Source organism: Molossus molossus, unplaced genomic scaffold (genome assembly GCF_014108415.1).
Source record: "Molossus molossus isolate mMolMol1 unplaced genomic scaffold, mMolMol1.p scaffold_m16_p_16, whole genome shotgun sequence".
In the NCBI taxonomy this organism is placed as follows: domain Eukaryota; kingdom Metazoa; phylum Chordata; class Mammalia; order Chiroptera; family Molossidae; genus Molossus; species Molossus molossus.
In genome coordinates, this window is record NW_023425351.1 from 67,752,031 (window position 1) to 67,776,711 (window position 24,681).

At 46.5% G+C, this 24,681-nt stretch overlaps 1 protein-coding gene across 2 annotated transcripts in view; it reads right to left on the bottom strand.

Annotated features, from left to right (window-relative positions):
- Positions 1 to 24,681, bottom strand: part of ADCY8 (adenylate cyclase 8) — a 158,925-nt gene that overhangs the window by 75,651 nt on the left and 58,593 nt on the right. For both annotated transcript variants that reach the window (XM_036263950.1, XM_036263951.1), the window contains exons 4-7: positions 23,890 to 24,001; positions 19,099 to 19,226; positions 8,358 to 8,516; positions 3,033 to 3,303 (exon numbers count right to left, since the gene is read on the bottom strand). In XM_036263950.1, the coding sequence (XP_036119843.1) occupies positions 3,033 to 3,303; positions 8,358 to 8,516; positions 19,099 to 19,226; positions 23,890 to 24,001 (670 nt within the window). The remainder of the gene's footprint in view (positions 1 to 3,032; positions 3,304 to 8,357; positions 8,517 to 19,098; positions 19,227 to 23,889; positions 24,002 to 24,681) is intronic.

The following is a 24,681-nucleotide window of genomic DNA, read 5'->3' on the forward strand; positions in this document are numbered from 1 at the left end:
GTCTCTGTCCCGGGATCACTACTCTCTTTCACCTCCCCTCGGGTGTCCCTCAAGGTCTATCCTGGGCCACCTTATAGCTTTCTTTAACATGTTCCCTACTGTGGTCTCCTTCACGTCCGTGGCTTCAACTGGCACTCAGATTCCGATGTCTCCAGACTCGCATCCTGGCGCAGTTCTTTCATGCCTGAGGTTCAGAAGCGAGCGTTCAGTTGCCTTCTGGTTATAGCTCCACCGAGACCGCTCCCAGGCATCTCAAGCTCAACATGCCCCAGACTGAATTCCCACCCAATCTCCTTCCATGCCAATATTGCTCATTTCAGTGGGCAGTTCCACCGCCACCCAGTCACCTACGCAACACACCTAGAGGTTGAATTTGCCTCGTTCCTGCCTGCTACCACCCACATCTATCATTTCATTCATTCACCCAACAAACTGTCACCAAGCCGTTACCTGCCAGGTATTATTCCAACTGTGGGCTCAACAGTGGTAAGTGAAACAGATATAATTCCTGTCCTCATGTAACATATAAACTACTGGGTGATTTTACCTCTAAAGCACTTCTCTCCTCTGTCCCTCCTTTTATGACTGCTGGTAGTTGGCATGTAAAAGATGCTCAATCAATCTTTATTGAATGAATGAATGAATGAATGAACGAGAATGCAGCCATCTGAACATCTGCTATGCATATAGCACAGATTATAGCAGAGCATACCAGCACCATTAAAAATATTCCTAAGCACACATTATGAATCAGTGGAAACCAAAGCATTTGGCCAGTTCAGCTGGAAACCCCCGCGGAAGCATTAGTGTGTTTGATGTGCGGTATGCAGACACTCAGATGGTCTGGGCTCTCCGAGGAGCTGACGGGTGTTCTGCCGAGCACGGGCTCAGCCACACCAGTCTCCATCTCCTCCAGCACACGTATGTCTCCAACTTGCACAGATGGCCCCCCTGACTTCTAGTGCAGACTCTGAGAGCTTATGACCATTTTAATTGACCCATTTTCTAAGTCTTATTTGTGCCAGTTATTTATGAATATCAGGACACAACCACTGCCTCTTCAGTCCGAAGACATCAAAATGAATTGAGACAATTCGTGCTGAAGGTGGCATGGTGGGGTGCATCCAAATGAAACCCAGGCACCATAAGAAATACATGGTGTGGTTACTGACGAACAATGACACATTTCCTTATAACTATTGGATGATATCAGCAAGTAATTTTAGGAAATCAGCAAAGATGCATTTCAGATATTCCTGTACAATTTTACCGGATCCATTCATCACAGAACAAAACCAAGCATCTCCACCTCTCTCTTCTTGGTTCTCAATTATTAGTAGCGAGGTGAGGTTCACCTGTGATTCGAACAATTAGGAAGTATCCCCATTTCCACAATCAGCTTAAATGGGAAGAGTTTTTCAAATGGAAAGGTCAAAGAGAAAAACAAATACACAAAAAAGACACTTAAGGAATGTTGTGCAGAGTTCCTGAGGTATTTCGGTGAGGCATGCATCTCCTCTCTAAATAACCAGCATCCAGGCTCAAGCTAACAATAGCAGAGGGAGCGGAGAGGAGAGGGTACTGTCAGCTGGACATGCACCCACTCCAGGAAGCACATATAAGTTCCTTGTCTTATGTAACAGCAAATTGCACCATGCACATCAATTCAGGGATGGAAAGAAGTTGGCATTAAAATCAGTGATGACTTGGGTGGGCATAACAATTCTGGGGAAAATCAAACACTCACAAAAGAAGAGTAAGGCCTAAGGGTAGACTCTTGCAAGGCATGCGGACTGGGTTCGACCTGCGTCTTCCCCGGTGGAGTGTGGCCCATGCCCTGCTCCTTAGCTCCTTCGCACAGAACTGAACAGAGCCAGAGGGGAACCTGGCCTTCTGCATCCATCTGCCAGATGCAGAAGACTTGCAGCTTTTTAACCTTCTCCTTTTTGAATGTCTTTAAGCAGACAGATTTTTCTCATGTACAAGTTAACAAGAAAAGTTCAGGCCCATGGATTGAAACAACCCATACAGATCTTCAGAGAGCGCCTGACACGCGATTCGGCTGATTTAATTCACAGGACTCTCAGCTTTGGCTTGGTTCAGGAGCACGTCAGAAATTGTTTATAAGTCTCATATATACTGGCTTTTTCTTGTTTGTTTCTTTCAAAGAGGATGGTGGAATAATACCATTTGACTCACATGAATTCAAGCATGTGGGCTTGGTTTAGATGATGACAGGGAAAACCCATCCTAGAGCAGGTGATTCTGCCCATGCTCTGAACAAGCACTGTGGGGACCGGAGCATCTCCGAATCCTCTTTGGTTCCCTGCCTTGGTCAGGCTCAGTTCTCTAGTGCCTCTTGGAGTCTGAGCATCTCGTTGGATTTACTGAAATCCTGATAATTGAAGAAATAATTTAAAAATAATTTGAAGATGGGTGATTTACATACACCCTTACGTACTGGCTTTGTTAGCTCCAGCCCTCCTATGAGAAGCAAATTCATGATAAATAGGTATAGAAGTATGAGGGCAGCTTTGAAATTTCACGCTGCCCATGAATGCACTGACCCTCACCTTGGGGGTGCTGCTTCTACATCCCCCAAATCAACAGTGTCCTCCTGACTTTGAATTTCAGACGGCAGCTGGTAACTCCTAGCCTGCCAGTTACCTAAAGAATGGCCTGATCATCTACTCATCTACTCCTGTTGCTGGTTTAACACCACCCGCTTTCTCTTTTTAAAAAAATTATAATTCAGCTTCCCATGACATTTTGTTGTTGTTGTTGTTGTTGAGTAAGCTCAAAAATAAAACATAAAAGGAGTGGGTGTTGGGAACACTCTAGTATTTCTGGCATTTCCTGACATTGCACACAAAGGTTAATTCTGTCCCGAGGAGATACATTTGATCATTTGCAATTATGTTGCTCAGCAGAGAAAAAGGTTAAAGGTGAATCGGTTTTCTCTGAGGCGTCTCTGGTGGGAGATGCATTTGAGCATGCATTTGGCTAACCAGAAGAAGGAAGCCAGGACTTACGTTCTGTTTCCCCACTATGTTGTCAAAGGGCAGTTCGGGGCTCCAGGACCCTTCCGTGAACGTTGCCCCACTGTTCCTCCTGTCTGAGGAGCTCACTGACTCCTTGACAATGTCTTCGGGCAAGGACAGCAGACTCTCCTCAGGCTGCTTAATTAAGTAGGTCTCTATATTATGCTTCCTCAGGAATTCGTTCCTCTCCTTCCCGTGGCCCTCTTCCACGTTATAGTCGCCGTTGAGGCAGTCGAGCGTGGCTTTGGAAATGTGAATCCTCCTGGGTACACAAAGCACAGGTCATTACACATTCCTGACGTGGTCGCAAAGGCCATGGTTGGTGTTTGTCCTCTGCAAAGCCCGCATCTGGGTGCGGCAAGGACACATCCTCAGGGAAAATGTGTGTTCCCCTGAAACCCAGAAAGAATAAAAGAATAGAAGTGCACACATAAATCAATGAGCAGGGCGTGGCTGACTTCGCCTCAAGGGACCCTGCAGCCTCTGATAAAACATAGTCCTGCTGAGCCACTCTTTACTTACTTTGGCTTTTCATACGACTGTCAGCCTGATCTCAGCAACTGTTAAGAATCGGTGATTTTTACCCAAAACAAACAAACAAACAAACAAACAAACAAACAAACAAACAATCTATTTAAAAAATGGGCACAGGACCTGAATAGATACTCCAAAAAGGACATACAGATGTCCAATAGACATATGAAGAGATGCTTAGCATTACTAATCATCAGAGAAATGCAAAAACCACAATGAGATTATCACCTCACACCTGTCAGATGGCTATCATCCATAAATCAACAAGCGAGTGTTGGTGAGGGTGTGGAGAAACAGGAACTCTCAATGCAGTCCTGGGTGTGTGTGTGTGTGTGTGTGTGTGTGTGTGCAGATTAGTGCAGCCACTGTGGAAAGCAATATGGAGGTTCCTCAAAAACTTAAAAATGGAACTGCTTTATGACCCAGCAATTCCACTTCTGGGAATTTATCTGAAGAAACCCGAAACACTAATTCAAAAGAATATATACGCCCCTATGTTTATTGCAGTGCTATTTACAAGATTTGGAAACAGTCCAAGTGCCCATCAGTATAAAAAAGTTGTGGTACATTTACACAATAGAATACTACTTGGCTGTAAAAAAAAAAAAGGGAAATCTTACCCTTTTCGACAGCCTGGTTGGACCTGGAGAATATTATGCTAAGTGAAATAAGCCAGTCAGAGAAAGCCAATACCATCAATTTCACATATGTGAAATACAATGAACAAAATGAACTAACAAACAAAATAGATACAAACTCATAGATAGCAGGCTGCCAGCGGCTGGTTGGCAGGGGGAGTTGGTTGGAGAGATTGAACAAAAAAGTAAAGAGAAAAAACCATGGATACAGAAAAATATCAACCACAAAGTATCAGTGATTTTTTTTTTTTTTCAGTGCTGTTGATTATATTGGGAAAACAAGTTCTATAAATGTTTTTTAACCCAGTGGTAATTATTGTCTAAAATCATTATGCAATGACGACAGTTCTCTTCGTGTCTTGCCTCATTTCTTCAACTCCTCTAAAATCTCCTTAAGAGCAAAGACAGATCTTACAAGTCCACAGAGCTCCATGGAGGGTCTTTTGGGAAAACCATTATAAGATGCAATTTCCCCTGTTCTCGAAAGGAGCAGAGAAGGAAGCCCTGACCCCCTGCAGGCTGGCAGCTGGCCGGGCTCACTCACAAGGTGTGTGACTCATTCCTGCACAGTCATCAGCCACTGCAGTTCATGATTCAGGTTTCTTTTTTAGCAAAACAGCAGATGACATCAAGGGCCGTGGGGATCAGACTTGAATCGTGGAAATTGCACATGGTAAATTATTCTGGGAAAGAGTTTTTTGTACTGTCTAACTCAACCAGACGGCTCACTGTGCTGTGTGTGGTGAGGGTCGACTAGCACGGTGCTTATGAGCATGGGTTCTTGGCCAGATTGCAGGGATCGAAACCCTGGCTCTACCACTGACTTGCTAGCTGATAGATCTTGAGCAAGTTACCTTTCTGAGTCCATTTTCTCGTCCATAAAAATAGGAGAACAATGGTACCCACTTCTTTGGGTCATTGTAAGGGTTGATTAGACAGAAAAGGACAAGAGCTATATGGTTTCACTCATGTGTGAGATATTGAACAGAAAGTAACAAATGAACAAAAACACAAATTCATAGACACAACAGCATGATGGTTACCAGAGAGGAACTGGGGTGGGAGGAGGATGGTGATGGAGGGAGACTAGACTTTGGGTGTTGAGCACACAATGCAACATCCAGATGATGTAAAGTATAGAATTGTACACTCGAAATTTATATAATATTATTAACCAATGCCACCCCAATAAAATTAATTTTTTTAAAAAAGAGTTCATTGGTGTACATTAGTCAAAATAATGCATGCTACACTGTCTATATGATAAAAACAAATGCTTAAATTATTAGGAGCATGCTAAGAAATGTCACTGAGACCGCATGTTCTTTATTCCCCAAGGTCTATGGGACACAGACTGAGTTCTGAACAGGGTCTCTAAGGCCTCCACTCCCTGGGCCCTGTCACCTCAAAGCTCATTTTCCGACATTCCTCCAAAATATTACCCTCTCCTCTCTCCAGCAAATCAAGTAATTGGTATTTCTTCAAATTCAAGGCTCTGTTTTATGCCTTTCTTTTTGCTTGGAAGGCTCACCCCACATCGTCAACGTGACAGATTCCTTGTCCCTGAGGCAGCTCGACACGTTTTCTTTAGGCCAGCTTTAGTGTTTCTTGGAATGAATGAATAAAGAATAAGGTATGTGCTTAATATTTTGCTTGGCTTTTATGATTCTAGAAACAATACCCACTGAATCAATGCCTTTTTTTGAGTGGCATTTCCAAATGCATGTACTTTTAGCCCTATTTGTACTTCCTTCTTACCCTTCTTACCCATTCTGCTCAATTCCTGCCCTTAGAGAGAATAATTCACTGCCAAGGACATAAAAAAACAAAAAACAAAAAACCCAGAAACCACCGATGATGCATTTCTGATCATGTAGGGCACGTTCTCCACACCTTCCAAATTAGCATCTGTGCAAATAGTCACTGATCGAGGGGGGAATAACAGAAACAAAAACATGTCAAGACGTTTTGTGCTCTTTTCCAAAACGTGCTGAATAAGCACGAAATATTCTCAGGATGAATTTTGCCCATCGGTACCATTTCCATAGTGTTGCCCTAGGGTCACAGAAAGGTCATTTGACCTCCTATGAAATGAATATCCCAGACTTCTCTGATTAGCCACAGAGCTAGGGGCTAGAAGCTTGTCTTTTTCTCTCAGGTGCAGTGAAACACCTAGAAGGGTTTTGTAAAGTCTGATGGCCGATCTTCCTTTAAAATAATTATGTGAAATGCCAACCCGCATTTGGTATTTTCCCTGGATCCTACATTTTAGTACCTTGCATCAGTGTGCATGTAGGGGAAATAATATTTGCATACACTAAATCAATGGTATGCTTCCCATAGTGAAAGACATCCTCACCTTTGCTCATTACTAATTTATTCTGCTGAAGTTCTGATCAACTTACACTTACATGTTTTGATAGCAACTGTGTTTCAGAGGTTTCTTCTGTCATGGCTACTAGCTTGGGCTTTGGACTAAGGAACGTGCAGATGAGTCTGGTGATTACATTTCTCTACGGAATGAGTTAGGCAGTGTTCTCATATATTGAGTGTCAGGGACACCTGATATTTTCTGATACTTTTAAATGCCAAGATGTAATAATAATAATAGTCGTGACAGTAAATAAGGTCTAACAACTTGGCAACACCTAAGTTTGCATAAATGTCATCTTGTAGCCAAAGCTGTTACGTCATGACTGGCTCCATGGACCATCCCATATCATTTCCCTTCTTCCAGCAACTCTAGCTGATAGGCATCCCCCACCCCCCTCATTTTGCTGATGATAAAACTGGACTAGAGACAGTGAGCAAGTAGCGGCCCAGAGTCATGTGACTGAAGAGGTCACAAGCAGTGCCGGATGGAGGCAAGGACTTCCGTGTCAAGGTCCCTCTAAGACCCTATGTCTGCATCACATGGAACTACTGCCAACACAACCACAATTAATATTTACTGGGCACAGGCCAAGGACTTTATATGCATTTTTCTCATTTAACGAAAGCTCAAGAACAGTGGTCCTCAAAGTGCGGTACCAAGGCCAATAGCATCAGCATTACTCGGGCATTTTTTGGAAAGACATCGCCTTTGTCAGAAACTGTGAGGGTGGGGTCCAGCCACCTAAGGTTTACCGAACCCGCCAGGTGATCCAGATTCCCGCTGAAGCGGAGCATCACGGATCTAGGAACCAAGGCTCAGAGAGGTTGAAGAATTTGTGTGAGGCTACATGGCTGGTGTCTGTGGCAGGCAAAGGATTTGGATTCAATTCTGCCTGACAGTCCGGGGTCCAGACTGTCAACCACTATGCTGTGGAGTTCTGTGCCTCCCTTTCCCCATCCCCCACTTCCTTTCCTTCTTCCCATGTGACAAGCATCATGCCAGGCTCTTGGGGACACATTGAGGGCCTGGGAATTTATGATAAAAAATAGAACTGAGCCCTGGCCGGTTTGGCTCAGCGGATAGAGCGTCGGCCTGCGGTCCGGAGAGACCCAGGTTTGGTTCCCGCTAAGAGCACGTACCTCGGCTGCAGTTTGTCCCCGGCCCCGGTTGGGGTCATGTGGGTGGCGACCACTCGATGTGTCTCTCTCACATCGATGCTTCTCTTTCTCTCTTCCTCCCTCTCTCCCTCCTGCTCTATCTGAAGATAAATGCAAAAATGTCCTCAGGTGAGGGTAAAAAAACCCAGAACTAATAAATTAACAGTGGGAGGCAGTGATGTGTCCTGAGGCACTTGTCAGCTGTGTTTACGTAACATTTAATTTCTCTGAGCCCCAGTTTCCTCATTAAGACCAGGAAGCTACTATTTACTATATGAGGTGTTGTAGGATCAGATGATGTGAGGTACTAATGATATTTCACAGACTGGCTAATACATAGTAGGTACGTAATGCATGTTTAGAACTGGGGGCTAACTCTCTTACTGAAAAGTAAGCTGCGTTCATTCATATATAAATATTGATTGATAGGAATGGGAAACAACCCGATAGTTAAAAAAGCAGAAAAATATAAACCCTAACAATCTCAGACCACGCACAGAGGATTCTACCTTCTCCCCAGTAAGCTTCCTCGATCCATGTCCCTGAGCTCTGCCCACGGGAACCCCTCTCCCAAAGCGAGCCGGCGTTGAGACGAGGCCGTGCTCTGGCTTACCCCGGGATCCCTCCAGATTCAAGTTTGTTCGCGATGTCCACGTCCCAAGACCAGACGTCAAACTGCCACTTCCGCAGGCCCAGCACGCCGCACAACACCGAGCCCGAGTGGATTCCGATTCGCATGTCAACGTCATGCTTCGTCCTCGACCGCACGTACCTGTTGACATAGGTGAACGGACAGACAACACCCATCAGGCCGCGGCGGCCCCCATCTGTCCCACTCTGGAAGTTCCGCTCCTGCCCACGTGTGTGCCACCTAGACATTCAATCGTTATCTTACTTCGACATGCTTAAGAGAATTGTCAGAATTAAAGATGATTCATCTATTTTAATTTGACCCCCTCCCCCCAAAAAACCCACACCAAGTATTCCCTATTTGCTTTCTTTTCTGTGCTAAAAGGTTGCCATTCATATTCTCTCTAGCAAATATTTTGGGAGAAAAAAATCTTGCTTCCCTTGTTTAAAGATGACAGTGTTAGAAGGCAGAAGTAATTGCTTTCCCCACGAAACTGGTGCTCTGGAGAGAGAATTCTGCAAATGGGAGTTTGGAAGTGTTTCCTCTCTTTGGGACTAGGTTGTCACACATGAGATACGTCATCCACCAAAATTCTCAGAGCTGCACATTTACGAATGTGTTTTCAGATCTTCCAAATGAAATGCTTTGTGGGGTTGTACCCATTTGTTAAAAATAGTAAAAGGTATTTATTGTCTTCTAGTGAGCTTGTAAGAAAAACGCAGAGATACCAGAGGGAAAAAATTATGACAAGCCTCATATGGAACTTGGGTATAACTGACTTAGAAACAGTCAAGGATCCAAGGGTTTCCCTTGTCTTCATAAAATATATATTTAGATCTGACACCCATTAGAGACAGGTATAGAAATAAACTGAATTTGGAACCTGACCTTTGTATTATTGTATCACAAACTATTAAGATTCTTAAAGATGGATCAATTATTTTCAAAATAATTGGCTCTCACTAACCAAGACTAAGACCAGAAAGACTTCAGTACAGTCATTGAATTAAAATATTTAACGTGATTATTTATTTCATCATTATTCTTTAAAGTCCACTTTGCATGTATGTTTTATAGTATATGCTTTTAAATGTGTGAATATAATAGAATAGATAATACATACAGTTTATAAATTATTATAATAATAATTATAATCATTTTAGATAAAGAAGGGGGATCAAACTATTTAGAAACCATTGGCTCATAGGGTAAAGTGGAAAATTCCTGGTGTGGAACACAAAACCTTCCAGATCTGTCCTGGGCCTCAATTATGAGTCTCATTTCTCATGGCCCATTAGACTCCCGCCATCCACAGCAACTCAGTTGTTGCCTGAACGCTGTTTCTTCTCTCCCCATGATGCTCCCTCAGTCTGGATGTCCATCTCCTCATTTAATCGAAGTCTCAAGTCCTGCCTTTCCCAGTGTTCCTGTTGCGCCCACGTGAACAATACCCGAGGTGCTATAGTGTAGCCGTCTGGCTTCCATACTGGATTCTGAGCTAGCTGAGGAAAGAGACTGTCCATGGCTCAGGGTTATGTGCCTCTCTTAACAACGCAGTGTCTGGAACTTGGCCAATGCTCAATGAATGTTCACAGGAAGGAAGGAAGGAAGGAAGGAAGGAAGGAAGGAAGGAAGGAAGGAAGGAAGGAAGGAAGGAAGGAAGGGTGGATGGTATAGTTAAGCTCTTTGATAAAGCGTATGAGCTCCTGGAAGGCAGTATTCTGAGTAATTCTTGTGCCTCTCACAGCCGGAAGGATCGTGTCTCACCTATAGCTGGGCTTGAAAACACAACTCCCCTTCTTGGGAAAGATGAATGAATGATTCCATGTGCAAAACTGGGCCTCTGCATGCTCTGTCCCTAACAAGTTGTAGGATCACACAAAGTTACTGAAACAAAAAGGTTGAAGTCAGTTGAGAACATAAAAATATCGAAGTAAGTAGGTATTAGGAAGGCGGCTGCAGAGATGAGAAGGGTTGCTTATAGTTAAAGACCAAGACGATTCTCGTCCCTGGTGAAGAGTCTGGCTTCCGGGTCATGGTTTCGACTTTAACTTGTGAGTTAAAAACTATGCAGTTCCCTTCATCCCACTGATGATGAAAGCAGGAAAGGCCATTTGAGAAAATTTAACAAAGCAAGAGGAGAAATAGCATCCAGCCCTCGAGAGGAACATTTCAGTCTCTGTGAGGCAGGAGGTCATTGGAGAGGTCACCCGTGCTGTCCGCCAGCTACATTTGTGCTACAATATCCCACATGGCAGGATTGCACTTTCTTGTTCTTTTTGGCCAATGAAATGTGAGCAGCAGTGATATGGGTCGCTTCTGAGTGGAAGCTTTAAAAGCCTGACCAACTACACTCCTTGTTTTTCTTTTCTTTCTTCTGTGTCCACCATAAGTCAATGACTTTGGCGATGGAGACTTCTTCACCAGGGTTCTTAAATGAGGACAGTGTAGGGTGGTGCCCTGCCATTCCCCCCACCCTCCCATACTGGAGAGGAAATGAGAGTGAAAAACCAATCTTTGCTGTTTTAAAGCACTGAGATTGGGGGGGATGTTTGTTACTTCAGCATCACCAGGACTATCCTGACTGTTACAACCACGAGTCTCAATCCATATTCTTCTCACCACAGGTGAGTCACTAGAGTGTAGAGATTAATAAGGACTCCTGTGCCAGACTACCTGAGTTTATATTTTGCTCCTCCATTTACTAGCTGTTCAACCTATAAAATGGGAATAATAGCACTGTCATATTGGGTGAATAAACATACATGGAGAGTTGCGAATAATGTCTGGCACATACTCAGCACTACTTGCTTGCTTTTCATATGTGAAGGCACTGCAGCCCAGGAAGGTACAGGATGGTATTGTGGCCACATAACTCACCAACAGGATTCTGGGACTCACCTAGGGCTGTTGTGTTTTTAAACCTCACGCTCTTTGCAACATAATGTGTGATCCTTGGCAAACAGCTTAATGTAACCTTGGGTTTCAATGGTTGTAAATAAAGCTCTAGCTGATTGATCACTTACAGAGCCTTTGTGAGTCCCAGAGGAGATAATGGATGTTAAAGTACTTTGCTGACTAATTTCGCGAGGTAGTTAACATGACGCAGGGGACGCACTGGAACATCCTATGAAAAGACACTTACATTTTTCTCTTCTGCAAAAGAGAAACCGTACGAAGAACACAAAGTTTCTTTCTGGCACTGTTCTCTTTCTTCTCGTTAGGTCTGGGATTTGACTTAAAGATGGAAATGAAACTGTGTAAAAGTAATGAATAATTCACAGGCATTGATCTTCAGAAAGCCTGCCCAGTGGTTACACAGAACCACAAACACACACCGCGTGTTTCGGATCCTCCAGGGGGACCTCTGAACATTTCTTCAAGTGAAAATGGAGAGAATTCTACTAAATTATAAAGCGTCTTCAATTCTTCCCAAGCAGAGCCCAGGGATGTCCGCTGTGCCTCCTCCGCCACAGGAAAGAGGAAACGACCCCAGATACCTGCATGGTAAGTGTCCACACCTCCTTCTCCTCCGCGGCTCTGCGCTTCTGGAGGGCAGCCTAGCACCGTGCTTAGCACAGAGGTGCGGTCAGTGCTCTGAGCACTCAGTGATTAAGGACGTGCCTCAAAGACTTGCTAGCTGTATAGCCCTGTGTTGTCCCAAGCAAGCTGCTTCCAAGGGCCCCAGGGGAACCACAAGGTGCCTCTGGACCTGCCAGCAGGAGGGTGGGGTGGGGTGACCCTCCACATCGTCCCCCTTCAAATAAAGCAGCTTCGTCCTCCTGTTTTTCATGTTGGGTTTCTAAGATTTCTTTTAAATAAGGAACCCCAATAACACTATTTTTTGCAACTCTATATCAAGCTGGGAGCCACTCCTGCACAAGTTAACCAGCAAAAGATTGAAGATGTTACTCCTTTTCATTGAACTATTAAAGAGGAATGCTTGGTCGATGGTCAAAGATACAGAACCTTAGAATTTCCGTCTCAATGTAAGCTCCTGAAGTCATTCTTCAGCCAAGCAACCCATCTGCGGAAGGTGCTGGAGGAATAGCAGGGGGGATAATGGAGCAGCCACCGTTAGTCTGCAGATTAGACTCGCTCCACTGTGAAATACCTGGACGAATAGGGGGCAGACTTAGCACGTAGGACTGTGGGGTGCAGAACACCCCCCTCCTCAGCTTTGGGGGCAGGGACCAGAGTTCCAAGGCTGGATACCACTCGCCGGTTGTGGGAGCTGCAGCAAATGACACAGGCTCTCAGTGCCGGGCACTGTCACCGTCGCCAAGGGGCAGGCCCTGCGTTACCGCAGGCCTCGTGTGAAGTTGGGTTTCTCCACTCACTAGCTGCGGGCACGGGGCAGGCTGCATCATCAGTGTCCAAGCCCCAGTTTTCTCAGGGGTGATGGGAGTGAGCACCAGTCCTGGGCAGAGTTGTTAGGATGGTTTATAAACCCAGGTATATAAAGTACTTTACCTGAACACACAAAAACAGGAGCTACTACTGACTTCTGTTAGCAATACCGACTTATCATTACACAGGTTGAATCAGACCAAAAAACGATGAATTAGATCCGTCTACCCTTCTTGCTGGAACTGTGCTTGCGTTTGCTGGAGTTACATCTAAATAGCTTCCACCAGCCCACTTACTACACCACTGGCAGTTCCCAGACAGAAACTGGTTCAAAAGGATGAACTGGTTTACAGTGTAGTAAGACCTGACTGATCGGCCCCTGGCTACCTGGGAGAAACAGGGCCCCTGGACATTCCACAGGAAAGGACACGCGAGGCGTTGGTGACGCAGCTGACTGTGTTAATGTCACCTTTACGACGCCAGTGTATGGTTACCAGCACTGCTTTAAGAACGGGGAAACTGAACCCAAAAAAGTTCCATTCTCTGGGGCACACACAGGTGGAGTGGCTGGGGTTTCGCCCGAGGTGTGTGGGCCTACACCCACACTCTTACATGGCTTCTTTTTCAAAAGAAGGGGCACATGGGCCAATGGAGTTTGATCTGGCTCAGCCCAAACGGTGGATGACACAGTCTCTACCAATGAATCCCCCAGTCAGCAGACTTCTATCAAGCTCCATTCTGTAGATGCCAGAGTTCACTAACGGGCACCTCCTGGGTCACTAGCCGTAGCGCTGGGGCTGCCAGTGCAGCCGCCTTGGCTTCCAACTTGACCTTCAGCGGCAACCTATTCTGTAGCCTCTGCTGGACTTCGGTGTCAGTCTGCCTTCTGAAACGTGGGCCCCTTGCGCCTTAAAAATCTGGAAGCCACCAGGTCGTATCCTGGCATGGAAGTTCAGGTTTCCCGAAAAGCTTCATGTTCACGTGCACAGTGATTTTATCAGCATTATTAATGTCCATTTTACAGATGAGGGAACTGAGGCTCAAAGAGAATGAACATATGTCTGCTGCCTCTTCTGTGTCAGGCCTTTTATCTTCATTATCTCATCTCATCCTCACAACCACCCTATACTATAGATACACTTCATTCATTCATTCACTCATTCATTCATTCACTCATTCATTCATTCACTCATTCATTCGCTCGCTCACTCACAAACGTCTCTGGAAGACCTCTGCAGACAGAAGTAGTGAATCAAACAGACAAATCAGAAAACCAGTTCCTGTATTCATGCAGCTCCCGTGGGGATGGTTTGTCCCCACATGCAGCTAAGGAAGCTAGACAGAGAGAGGTTGTCACCTGCTCAAGGTCAGTGAATACCGGGCCCAGGCTGCGTGCTCCATGGACACTTCGCTGGCGGCACGCCCTGCAGCGGTGCTCCCGTTTTGGGGGTGGACACACAGGGGACTAATGTAGATTCCTGCTCAACATCGTGTGACCTAGTGAGGGAAAGTGAAAGGCCCGCCACCACCCCTTTCCCTCCACAGGCTTTAGGACCTTCCTGCTTCCTGTGAAACCAGATGTTTTATAGAACAGAGGTTGCCCTCAACGACGTGTGTGTGTGTGTGTTCCACAGTGCAGAGGTTGCCCTCAACGACGTGTGTGTGTGTGTGTTCCACGGTGCAGAGGTTGCCCTCAATGACGTGTGTGTGTGTGTTCCACAGTGCAGAGGTTGCCCTCAACGACGTGTGTGTGTGTGTGTGTTCCACAGTGCAGAGGTTGCCCTCAATGACGTGTGTGTGTGTGTGTTCCACAGTGCAGAGGTTGCCCTCGATGACGTGTGTGTGTGTGTGTGTTCCACGGTGCAAAGGTTGCCCTCAATGACGTGTGTGTGTGTTCCACAGTGCAGAGGTTGCCCTCAATGACGTGTGTGTGTGTGTGTGTGTGTGTTCCACTGTGCAGAGGTTGCCCTCAATGACGTGTGTGTGTGTGTGTGTATGTGTGTATGTTCCACTGTGCAGAGGTTGCCCTCAATGACGTGTGTGTGTGTGTGTGTTCCACAGTGGATACTTCTTTAAACTCACAAACATTTGCTTGTGCTGTTCAATATGAATGTAAAGCATGATGCTCCATCGTCACCATTTGCCCGTTTTGTAGTATGCCAACACTGATGTAACCATTTCCCTGCCTCTGGACCTCTGCTACTTACAAGCTGGGCAGCAGAAGTCGCTGATCTCATCAGAACTCAGGTTGCCGCTCTGAACCCTGGGGGAAGCACTAGTGGTGTCCTCACGGGGTTGTTGTCAGAATCAGGTGGGGTGGGTCAGGAAGACCACTTAGCACAGTGTCTGCCTGGTCCAAGGCGAACATTCCGTCAATAGAAGCTTTATAAGTTATTATTACCAGATAGATTCAATCTTCACTATCACACATAATTTGGAGGGGGTGGGGTGGAGAATCGTTCTCCATGGACTGAAGACTGCTGCGCTTGCTGAGCGTTTAAGAGCAATGTGGTCTTCTGGTCGCTGTAGATGATGACATTTCAGAACAAGGTGAGAACAGAGGCTTGAGCAGAGAGAGCAGCAAGTGAGGGAGGGGCGGGAGGCAGGCAGCAGGGAGAGCAAGAGGAAGCAGAGCAGAGGAAGGAAAGACGGATGCGAGTCTGGGAGTTCCCGCCTCCGCGGGGGAAGCAAACTAACTCCGGTGTTCGGGTCCCTGTCCCGCCATGGGGATGAAGGCCTCTGCTCCAGCTAAGCAGGTGGGGACAGGCCAGCTCCCTCTTGGTGTCCTGGTGCCATTCCATGACTCCAGCAACCGCGCTGAGCAGAGCGGCTCCGCGGTTCTCATTCAGATCCATCGAGGATGGATTTGAAGATCTTTAATAAAGACACTGCCTCTCACAGATACTGCCACCGTGGATGTAGTGTCCTCCCCGGCATCGAGCCTCCCCAAACCACACCCAGGGGACGCTTCCACCCTACCGAACGGAACTATTACGAGAGCCTGTTTTAATTAATTTAATTTTATGAACAGGCATGTGTGAGCCAGTATTCAAGGCTTTGTGAGAAATAAAGTTACATGCAATTACTTTTTTTGTCATTTGTCTAGCTAATATCATGTTTCTAAAATCAAATGTGTGTGTGTGTTTTTTTAATGGAATAAATTTAATCTGAGGCTTGACTCGGGCTCATTAGCTTGTTATTCTCAGACGTTTGCTGATTTTTCTGTTCTCGGTATTGGTTCTGCTAGTTCCTGAGGGATGTGTGTGAGACCCCCGGAGCTACACACTGATCCCTCGGGTACCAGTGTCCGAGTTCAGGCATCAGCGCAATGAGTGGCTCTCCATCCGAAGGACGCGAAAGACAGAGACGGGGACACGGTCTTCCTCCCGCTGGAGCCTCTGCTGGTCTTGACTCTCACTCACATCTGACACTTCCCTGGTGCCGGGACCCTGTCCCCGCTTGTCTGCGGTTGACAGGGAATCTCTGTCACGTATTTGGACTGAGATGTGATTAAGGGGCCAAGGTCACTTTGAGTTGATCTGCCTTTTGTGCAAGAGTTGTAACGTCGCCCAAACAAGGAAATGACCGCAGCCGCCCAGATCCAGAGAGAGCCAACGAGGTGCCATCTCTCGGTCAAAGCACCATCCTCTTCAGCCGTCCTGCATCCTGGAGCTGCTGCTGGGTCTCTAACCCTGAAAAATGCCAGGAAGAGGGGCAGGGACAGCCCCTGAAGGGGAGGGGACAGTACCCCCACAGGGATCCATCTCTGTGACAAATGTGCAAAGTGGCCATCTAGTCTGGGGAGACCAGTCAATACACAGTGTATGACGCTGACATTACATCACAACATGGACGATATCAGGCCGCACGTGGTTCCAGACTGGACGGCTCCTGTGGAGTGTTCCGGCCAGAAATAAGTGCCTTTGGGGCTGAGTGAAAACTGGCGTCCCATGCAAGTGATAGTTGGTTACGATTATTAAGTGTTTGGTAGAGCGATGTAACTGGGCTTCTTTCCCACACACATTCAGGTGCGAATACTGTCTGCCAGGCATTCCTGAGGGCACACCGCTCGACAGGACGAGTGGACACTCTAGAAGTCAGAGCCAACTGCGACCAAGGCTCCCCGAAATACAGAGCTCTTGTTCATGCCTCTGCTCCGTGCTGTGCTGTTAATGGGGAGGAGGAGTGCTGCACCTCAACTCACCCACAGTATAATCGAGGTGATGTCTCAGTGTTAATAGACTCTGACTCATGCGGCTTAAAAAATATCCTACTGAATTGTCTTATTCTAAAGGAGTAGCAGCAACACTTAATCGAACGAGAGAAAGCCCTGGGTCATTTCAACTTCTCCAAATCTCACTCCTCACTGTCCCTCTTCAGGACTTCAGAAAGAAGACCACAGATTGGATCAAAGGGTCAGGAGGAATGTGGTCCTCCCCAGAAAGACAAATGACAATGCTCTAATTATCTTAAAGGACTCTGACAATCAGTGTTCATTTCTCTCACGATGCCGTCTCTACAGAGTTACCTTTTGCTTAAGCTGGTCTACTGATGGATGGACAGATTTGTTGGCTGGTCTACTGATGGGTGGACAGATTTGTTGGCTGGTCTGCTGATGGGTGGACAGATTTGTTGGCTGGTCTACTGATGGGTGGACAGATTTGTTGGCTGGTCTACTGATGGATGGACAGAATAAGGTTCGTGCACCTAATTAGTTTCAGAGCTGGTACAAGATACCAGGAACACTGTTTCCCTTGAAATCAGTCAAGATGTTAGCATAATTCAACCAAGTTTTCAGGGCAAAACTCTCAAGTGTCCAAATTAATAGCAAAAAGACACCTGCAGCCTCTTCCAGCTACCAAAGGCTGATCAAAGGGAACTCTGGTTGGAAATTATGGGCTCCTCTCCCCGTGGTCCCTGGAGGGTGGAATTTCCACATTTCCACAGAAGGGGCCACAGCAGAGTGGGCATTTCTTTCTCTTTCTCCACCTGCCTGCTTGATTGTAAGACAAAGGTTGGCTTTTCATCATACCTCTCATGGCAAAGCACCACACTGCCTGGATCGGGCCCTGGTCATGGGTTGGTTCCAAAGGTGGGGCCCTGAGGGCCTGCTAGGGTGGTCGATCTGCCCTCCAGGAGGGTGGTTTCGGGCTCAGTCTTGAAATGACCAGTGAAACATCAATGGAGCAGGAGCATATGGAGGGAAAGGGCTCCATGTCCTCTTCATTAGGGGCTATACAACCATTCCCGATGTCTACAGACCTCTGTTTGGAACCTGAATAAAGTCAAGGATCTGTCAGCAAGAAGAAGGGATCAGGAACAGGGTTTGGCTTCTACCAAGGTCTTGAAAGGGAGGTTCCAGTTCCTTAGATTCTCTCACGGGGAGAGCCTTCTTGTCCGTGTCTGGTAAGAATCTTCTTCCCCTATAAGATGCAAGCATGAGCCACAGAGAAGGTTTCTGACCATGTATCCTCTTTTTAGTGTCTTTGCTGTGGTTGTGGGAGGATGATGTGATGCTTGGTGGCTCTACAATAATTTTGGAACCATGAGGGGAGCCCTGACAACACTGAGCTTCTGTCCCAAAGCCACAGCAGTCTAGTCCTTGACCTCAGTAACTCCTCCCCTCTTGATTAAGCCTCAGTTTGTCAAATACACTGACCAAAGCCTAAAGAGCCTGTTGTACATTCATGAAGCCGACCCTGGGGGTAGTCCTTTAATGATTTCCTATTGGCCTTAGGATAAAGTGCAACCCCTTAACGGCAGAGAAGGTCTTGTAGTCCCTGGCTGCTCTGAGCCTGCAGGCCATCGGTCACCACCCTTTCCTCCCCAGGTTTCATGTCCCAGTTTCTGCCCATGTCTGTCTTGTCTTCCAAGCTCTCATCCACCTCCAGGATCTGCCTATTATCCACTCACTTTTCAGGAAACAGCTCAGACATCTCTGCTCTGGAAAGCATTCTCCAGCACCCTGGATTGAACTAGCTGGTCCTTCTTTATTCTTCACAAGTATCCTGGATTTGATTCATCACAGAACCTATTGTACCACCTTGACATTGCCTTTGTGTTCATCTCCCTCGCTGCCCCATAACCCCCTGAAGACAAGCATTACGCTTCATCTTGTTCCTTGCTGTATCTCTACAAGGACATGGGTCATGCAAATGTGTTGCACCAATAATTGAAAGTGAGGTATAACTGGAACATAATGAAGCTGCTTGGTTCATCCGGGAGAACGAAGGGGTATGAAGTGATCATGAAGTAAGCCAGAGGGCTTCACCTTTCAACACACACGCGATTTACCACAAAGAACGGCTGGGGTGTTTGTCGTTCCCGTCATGCGCATCGAAGGCCTGGCGCTGTGAAGGAGAACCCGAATTACCTGATGGTTTTGATCATGCTGAGACCCATTTCAACGCAGCAGTGGGCGTGGTCCTGGCGGGGCTCGGGGAGTCCGGAAACGCAGTAGTAGCAGTCCCCCAGGATTTTGATGCGGAGACAGTGATGCTCCTGGAAGGATCAGGATGGGAGAGGAAGGGACTGAGTCAGCAGAGGGCTCAGTGCCTCAGAAAGGCTTGGGGAAGAGGAAAGCAAGGTCAGGTGGTCTGCACCTTGGGGTCAGGAGCACCTACCTTTGCAGCACACTCCTGTTATCTTCCTAAGGAATTTGGGGGTTCCCTAAATAAGGGTGGAAGGACTCAGAGGCGGAGTGGAGTATGGAACAACACTGGACATTGAGCTGCTCAGACACAGGAGCGTGGCTTCCTGATCTGAACACCCATCAGGTGGACGGGCCTGGCGAAGAGCAGGCATCCCCCTGCTCGTCCTGTGCTCCCCTAGGAACCCCGCCCCGGCGCTGTCTTTCTTCTCAGGCCGTGCCTTTGGATTCGTGGTTTTAAGCAGTCTCGAGCTCAACAACACCCATATATATAGGGTATAGTCCTGGACCAAAGCAGAGGTTAGAGGCACTCACCGCCCACCTCCCCACAGTCAAGAATCCACGTATAGCTTTTGCCCCTCCAGAACTTAACTACCTGCAGTCTTCCCTTGGTAACTGCAGGTGGTTGGTTCCGAGATCCCCCCGAGAGACCAGAATGCTCAAGTCCCTTTTGAACCCCTCAGGCTCGCTCATCCGCATTCTTTCATGTGCACAATGTATGGAAGCCCGTCTTCTTATCTGTCCATTTCCGGGCTCATCTTCTCATCAGTTCCTGGGAGCTGTCAGGTGACTTGACAGTAATAGCCAAGCAACTTCTTTTTTTATGAGAAACTGCTTTCTAAAGTTCAGATGAAGGAAGCCAGGTTGCTTTGAAAAAAGATAGTGAAGAAGAAAAATAAAGTAGGGTGAAGGTCTCCTTGAAAATTTTGAGTTAGTCTTCATATAATCTTTTTCCTTCCATCTCGATGGCTTCAACATAATAAAAATCTTGGAATGCCAGAGAATTTATAAAACCATTTATGTGGATAAAACGTAGGAGATATATGTGCCAAATTATCAAAGATGGTTATATCGTTGGGCACGGATGTACGTTTCCTGTCTTGTCTATATCTTTGATGTTTGAATTTTACAAAGTGAACAAGCATGGCTTTCGTAATCAGAAAAAAAAAATCAATAAAAAATAAAAAGAGGGAAGATTCTCAGAACAAAAACATTAGTGCCATTAATGCACTCAAAATAGTTCTGTTAGAAAACACGACCATTTTATAGCCTTTTATGTAACGGTGATTACAGAAATAACACATGAATATATTGTCCTAGCAAAGATGAAACTGGTAAGTCCCCTTGGGCAGCCCCTCCCCCTCAGGCACACAGCACCTGGGAACTGGTCTGTCTCTCCTCAGAGACCATGCTTCCACATGTACACTCACATGATCACATATATGACCAGTTTCCATGCTCTTTAGGCATAAACTTATTATACCATGTCTATAGATCTGATACATGCTTCTTTTTCATGTAACAACCTATTGAGAAATTCTTTCGATGTCAGTGCAGAAATAGCTCTCTCCTTGTTTTTCATCTGTTGATTAGCTCTCCATTGTGTTGGATTTGTTCTTTACAACAATTTCGGTTCCTCTGGTTTTTGTCAGTAATTTTTAAAAAGGTCTCAGCTGCAATGAGGTCAGTTGTAGAACAAGAAAAATGTTCTTCATTTTACAGTTTTAAAGCCTTCATAGCAATGCGCACCGTCTTCATTCTGAATTTTGATGGGGAGGGACAAGTAGGAACTACTTTTAAAAAAAGATCAAAGCCCTGGCTGGTTTAGCTCTGCGGTTAGAGTGTCGGCCTGCGGTCCAGAGAGACTCGGGTTCGGTTCCCGCTAAAGGCACCTACCTCGGTTGCAGTTTGTCCCTGGCCCTGGTTGGCTATGCAGGTGGCAGCCACTTGATGTGTCCCTTTCACGTCAATGTTTCTCTCTCTCTCTCTGTTCCTCTCTCTCCCTCCCACTCTACCTGAACAACAACAACAACAAAAAGATCAAAGACCAAGAGCCCCTGAGGTTTGTCAAAGGTACTGTCGAAGGTCACAGTGCTCTCTTCCGAGCATCTAACCACGAGGGCACTGAGCACCTCAGTCACACTAAGAGGATCTTTAACAGAGGACTTAGACGTTTCCCCTGAATTTGAATCCTGCGGCGAATAAACAGGCATAGTGTGTGACATGTCCATGGGAGGTGGGTTCTCTCTGACGTGCAACATAATGAAAATCGAAAGCAAAGGTTCATGGCAAGGAGAGAGAGAGATCATTATAAAGGCACAGAGTTTGGGTGCTGAAAGATGCTCCAAGGGACGAGGCCAACCCTTTGTGTACAGAAGCAGAGGCCGTGACTCCGGGAAGTGACTGACTGAGGGCAAAGACGTTGACAGCGGGCTTGTCTTTCTCCTCCTCCAGACTTGGAGCTCCCTGAGGGCATGGGCTGGTTTTGCCTTCCCGGAGTCTTGCACGTTATCCGGCATGTGGTAGGCAGTCAATAAATGTTGGTTGAACAACTTGTATCAATATACTTAGCAACCGTACCCCTGAGTCGTGGAGTTTACTGTGATGCTAAAAATTAACCTTGGTCACATTTGTCAGTTCTCACTGGAGGGTCGTTGTTGTTCATCTTCACGTATCTGAGCAGAAATACTCAAAGCCGTGATACGAAGAAGAATAGCTGTGTGTAACTGGCACCGGACACCAATGATGCAACAATCAAAAGCAATGGTATACGTTCTTCCCAATGTCCCAGCCCTTTAGGTAAACCCAACTCTTGTACTAGGAGAAGACCTCAGTCTCCCCCTCCTCATCTGCCCAGGTTTGTGCTGTGTTTAGTAGTTGTCCAGTAGAGGCAGGTTCTTGCCTGTCTGTCTAGCACATCATCACTTCCCCTTCAAGCAATGCTAAATCTCTTCCGGTTTCTCCACACATACTGAGTAGTTAGCATCTTTATTCTTCTTCTTCTCCCATCTGACCTTCTCTGTCTTCTTCACCTTGCTAATTGATATATAACTTATATACAATAAAAGTTACCCTTTGATACATGTGAAGCGTTATGCTCACATATAGAATATCCACACCACCCCCCAAGCACTGCACCCCATGCTTCCGTGTGGCCAATCCACTCCCTCCACCTGGCAACCACTTCTCTCTTCTGTCCCTGTAATTTTGTTTCTTCTAGAATGGCTCATGTGTGGAATCATACTCTGTCTAGCCTTTAGCGTCTGGCTTCTTTTCTCATTTTATTTTATTTTTTATTAAATTGATTAGGGTGGCACTGTTAATAAAATTATATAGGTTCCAGGGGCATAATTCTATACCACATCCGCTGATATTGTATTGGCTTCTTTCACTTGGCATCTTGCATTTGAGAGTCAGTGGTGTTGTTGCATGTATCAGAGGCTTATTCCTTTTTATTGCTGAACAGTAGTATTCCCTTATGTTCGTTTTCTCATTAAAAATTGTTTTTCCTTTATTGATTTTAGAGAGGGAGGAAGGGAGAGGGGGCGAGAGATAGAAACATCAATGAGAGAACATCGATTGGCCGCCTCCTGCACGACCCCCACTGGGGATCAGGCCCACAACCTGGGCATGTGCCCTGACCAGGAATCAAACCGGCGACCTCTTGGTGCATGGGTCAATGCTCAACCACTGAGCCACAACGGCTGGACTGTTTTCTCATTTTTAAGACGCAGCCTAAGAGTCACATTCTCCTGGCAGTCTCCTCTGATCCAAGGGTTCTGTGTTGCCTTTGCCATCCCGTGTCACCAAGACGCACTCATCACATTGTGTGTTGCTCACCTTTTTATGGAGCCCTGACTGGACTTCACTCTAGGAAGGGAGGGTGTGTGCTCCAGTCAGCCCCGTGCGCCCAAACACAGCCCACGCACAACCCCCGCAGGTGCTCAGCTCTGCGTACGCGTGGGTCTCTGCTGGAGGGACGCAGCCATCAAAGAGGACATTTCCGTGTCTGAAAATGAGCTCCCACTTGACGTGGCCTCACGGAACTCTCACAACAGCCCGCGGGGCTGGCAGTGATGTGCACCCTTTACAAAGAAGAAAATCGAGGCATGCCTGTTTGAACCCAGCACCCGCTCGAAAATGCACTGTCACAGTGATATTCCTCCGTGACTCCGGTGGCTTTGGGACTTGGAATCTGTGTTTCAATAGCAGACAGTCCTCTCTTTTCACCTGTTTTCTATTTTAGCTCTGATCAAGCCAACTGAAAATGAAGGTCGTGTCTTGTTGGCTGAAAGAGACGGAGCTCTTAGGTTAGGTCAGACAGAATGGTGGCCCAGTAGATGAACGGTTTTCACGAACAGACCAATTATTCCAGATGGCCCGGGCTGGCCAGGCAGCCTTCGCCGCATGAACTCGGAGGCTGCAGCTGGATGGCACCTGGCCACGTCAGGGGCATAATGATGCGAGAGGGGAAGCAGATCAAAAGGACTTTGGTTTAATTGTCACTCAACCAGCTGTCTCTCAATTGGGAAGATGAATCTGTCAAACCTCCCATCCAAGACCTGTCAATAACAAACACGGATCCCCAGTATGTGTGAGGGTCAGGGGTCCACGCCCGGGGACAGGATGCAGAATGGTAATGACATTGGCGGTGAAGGCTGAGTCCTCTTCCCTAATTCCAAATGCAGTCCCTCACTCCCGCCGAAGACGAGCAGGGAATTAAATTCAACTCACATGGGCCAGTCGATCGAATCTGGCAAAAAGCTCGTTGAGCATCCTGACCAGCTCCTGAGCAGACAAGGTCGTGGAGAGGTTGGTAAATCCTTTAACATCTGCAAAAAGAATACTAGACGACAGGGAAAGGATGGGGTGGGGAGAAAGCGCATTAATATTTTACGCCCTCCTGGGACACCCACCAACTCCACCCAAAGAAATCGACCGTGGTCGGAGACTTTTGCCCTCCTGCCATGGGAGTCAGGAGGGACGTCTCAGGGTTTAACAAACATCCCAGCAGAGACAGTGCACCCGGGAGTTCAGGAAGGACAAGGGGGCAACGGAAGCCCTTCTCCCTGTGCAAAGCCGTGCAGTGTGGGCAAGGCAGACACATTCCAAAGGAAAATTTGTCACCAAGAACAGATCGATGTGTTGGGAAAAGCCAAACTGAGCTTTATGAATTATTTCTATATTTGCACAATGAACAGCAACGCAGATGCCATGAACACAGGGCAAAATCAACACAGGGGAAAAAAGAACACAAAACCTCATTATCTCCAGCCCAGTGGCATGTACTCTACCCCAAACTGCAGACAAATAGAGGGAGGCTTTTTTTTTTTTTTTTCCAAAAATTATGGAACTAGTAAGTAAACCTGGGAGACTTCAGGCAGAAGAGTTAATTACTTAAAACTTTCCAATTTACTAAGCATTTCAGTGAGGTGAGGTTTTAGGCTATGGGTATGATTTGAGAGCAGGGAAGAAAGGGAAGGGGCAGTCCTTGAAACCCTTCTAAAAGCAAGGCGCTGCGTGGGC